Source organism: Penaeus japonicus, unplaced genomic scaffold (genome assembly GCF_977035675.1).
Source record: "Penaeus japonicus unplaced genomic scaffold, GWHDUDI00000001_assembly GWHDUDI00000036, whole genome shotgun sequence".
In the NCBI taxonomy this organism is placed as follows: Eukaryota; Metazoa; Arthropoda; class Malacostraca; order Decapoda; family Penaeidae; genus Penaeus; species Penaeus japonicus.
The window spans coordinates 2,085,186-2,087,685 of NW_028234438.1; the positions used below are offsets into that span (position 1 = coordinate 2,085,186).

The window sequence follows — 2,500 nt, forward strand, 5'->3', positions numbered from 1 at the left end:
ATCTATTATGAAGCTATGTGTTATTACTATTATTATCATTACTATCATTATCCTCCTCATCATCATCATTATCATCTTTCTAACTATCACTATTGCTATTAATATCGTTATTATCATTTTCATTATCATTATCATTTATATTGGCATTGTTATATCTATCAATATCCTCTTTCTTATCATCATTATCATTATTATTATCTTTATTTTTTAATCACTATTATGACTATTACCATTATTGCTATAATCATCATTATCATTATCATTGTTACTATCATTGTTATACTTTTATCAATTGTAATGTTATCATGAATATCATTAACATTATTACTGCTATCATTAATGTTATTCTCATCATTATTTTCATTAGTATTGTCAATATTATTATCATCATTATTGCTATTATGATCATAATTACTACCATTACCATTAGTATTGTTATTATCATCATTACGATTACTATTAGAATAATTTTCATTATTGTGGTTATTGTTATCATTATTATCATCATTATCATCTTCACTATCCTTATAATCATCATCTTCATTATCATCATTATCATCACTATCTTCATCATTATCATTATTATCATTAATCAGTGATACCATCTTTATCACCATAATCATTAATATCATTATCATAATTGCCAATATATATAATTATCATTTATCTTTTACTCTCTATCTGTTATCTGTTATATAAGATTCATCCATTAACAAAACGAACAATGGTAATAATAAAGTGATTTTAATTGCAAACGAATCTGTGCAACGGAGCAGGTGATGTGGCTTGTTTGTAATTTGACAAGTTGCTTTCATGTGACTGGCATGATGTATCTGGACAGACATACACGCGAATATGTGTTTTATTCACACACATACACATAGACACACACACACACACACACACACATAGACAAACACACACACATACATGCACACACACACACACACACACACACACACACACACATCTTCACCCACTCTATCCCTGACACCCCCCCTATCCTCCCTCTCTTCCACTTCTTTTAAAACACCATTACCCCCTCCCGTTCCCTCTCCCTTTCCCACATCCTCGCACCCTCTCCCCTCTCTCTTTTCTCTCTCCAACCTTCCCCCTTCCCTTGCCCTCCCAGTATGTCCTCATCTTCCACCTCTCCCTTCCCCATTCCCCCAACCCTCCATCCCACTCCACCTTCCCTTTCCACCTCACTCTCCCTCCTTTCCCCCAACCCCCCATCTCCCCCTCCCCTCCCCCTCAACCCTCCAACTCCCCTTACCCCTCCCAATTCCCCTAACCCCCTCTCCATCTCCCCTCCCCCTATCCCACCCTCCCCTCCCCTCCCAGCCCCCTACCCTCCCACCTAAATAAATTCAAAACAAAATTAAAAGAACATTTCCTAAATTGTCAGTTGTGACATCATATTAAACAGATGTATTGTATATATGTATTAAGAATAACCATTGTAATTTATGCAATAAAGTTTTTGAATTTGAATTTGAATTTGAACTTTCCCCCAACCTCCCATCCCACCTCTCCTCTCCCCTCCCAGTCCCCCCTCCCAACCCCCTCCCTCCTCTCCCCTCACCCCCCCTCCCCCATCTCCCCCCCCCATCTTCCACTTCTCCTCTCCCCTCCCCTAACCCCCCATCCCCCAATCCCTCCCCCCACTCCCTCCCCCCACTCCCTCCACACCCCGTCCCCGTCCCCTCCCCTACTACCCACCGTTCCCGAGCTGCCACAGGACGTCGCCACCATCGCCGCCGCCGCCACGCCCTCTGTCGGAAGTGTCGCGCATTAAGAGCCTGGCGTTGGTCGGGTCCCAAGATCCGTCTCCCCCGCGGCGGTAAAACTGGTTGACGTCGAAGAGGAGTGACATCCCGACGTCCCTGGCGAAGTCCTGAAGGATCCGCCAGTCATGAGCTGAAAGAGGAGGGAGATGGAGGTTAGAGAGAGGGAGAGAGATAGATAGATAGATAGAGAGAGAGAGAGAGAGAGAGAGAGAGAGAGAGAGAGAGAGAGAGAGAGAGAGAGAGAGAGAGAGAGAGAGAGAGAGAGAGATGGATGGGTGTATGTAGAAGGGAGAGAGTGTGTGTGGGAGGGTGACTTACAGATGATTTTCGTGGTGTTTTCGCTTTTGAGTTTTGGTGTGCGTGCTCGTTCGTGTACGTGTAGGTACGAATACGTACACGAACGCATATACACACATGTACATACACACGCAAATACTCACTCACTCGCTTACTCACTTCTAACTCACTTACTAACTCACTCACTCACCCACCACTTCTCACTTACTCATCCATCCACCCACCCACTCACTCACCCACCCACTCACTCACTCAACTCACCAACTAACTCTCTTATTCTATCTCTATCTCTACTATCTTCTCTCTCTCTCTGTCATGTGTGCAAGAATATGCAATTTATGTACTTACGGTATGAGTGAGAATAAAATAGAATGCTTATATACGACATTAAATACAGAAATAAATCATATACA

General features: G+C 42.3%; 1 protein-coding gene across 3 annotated transcripts in view; it reads right to left on the reverse strand.

Annotated features, from left to right (window-relative positions):
* The window catches only part of LOC122259003 (uncharacterized), a 57,988-nt gene that overhangs the window by 14,751 nt on the left and 40,737 nt on the right, over positions 1-2,500 (reverse strand). For all 3 annotated transcript variants that reach the window (XM_086531957.1, XM_086531956.1, XM_086531955.1), the window contains exon 5: positions 1,723-1,920. In XM_086531957.1, the coding sequence (XP_086388083.1) occupies positions 1,723-1,920 (198 nt within the window). The remainder of the gene's footprint in view (positions 1-1,722; positions 1,921-2,500) is intronic.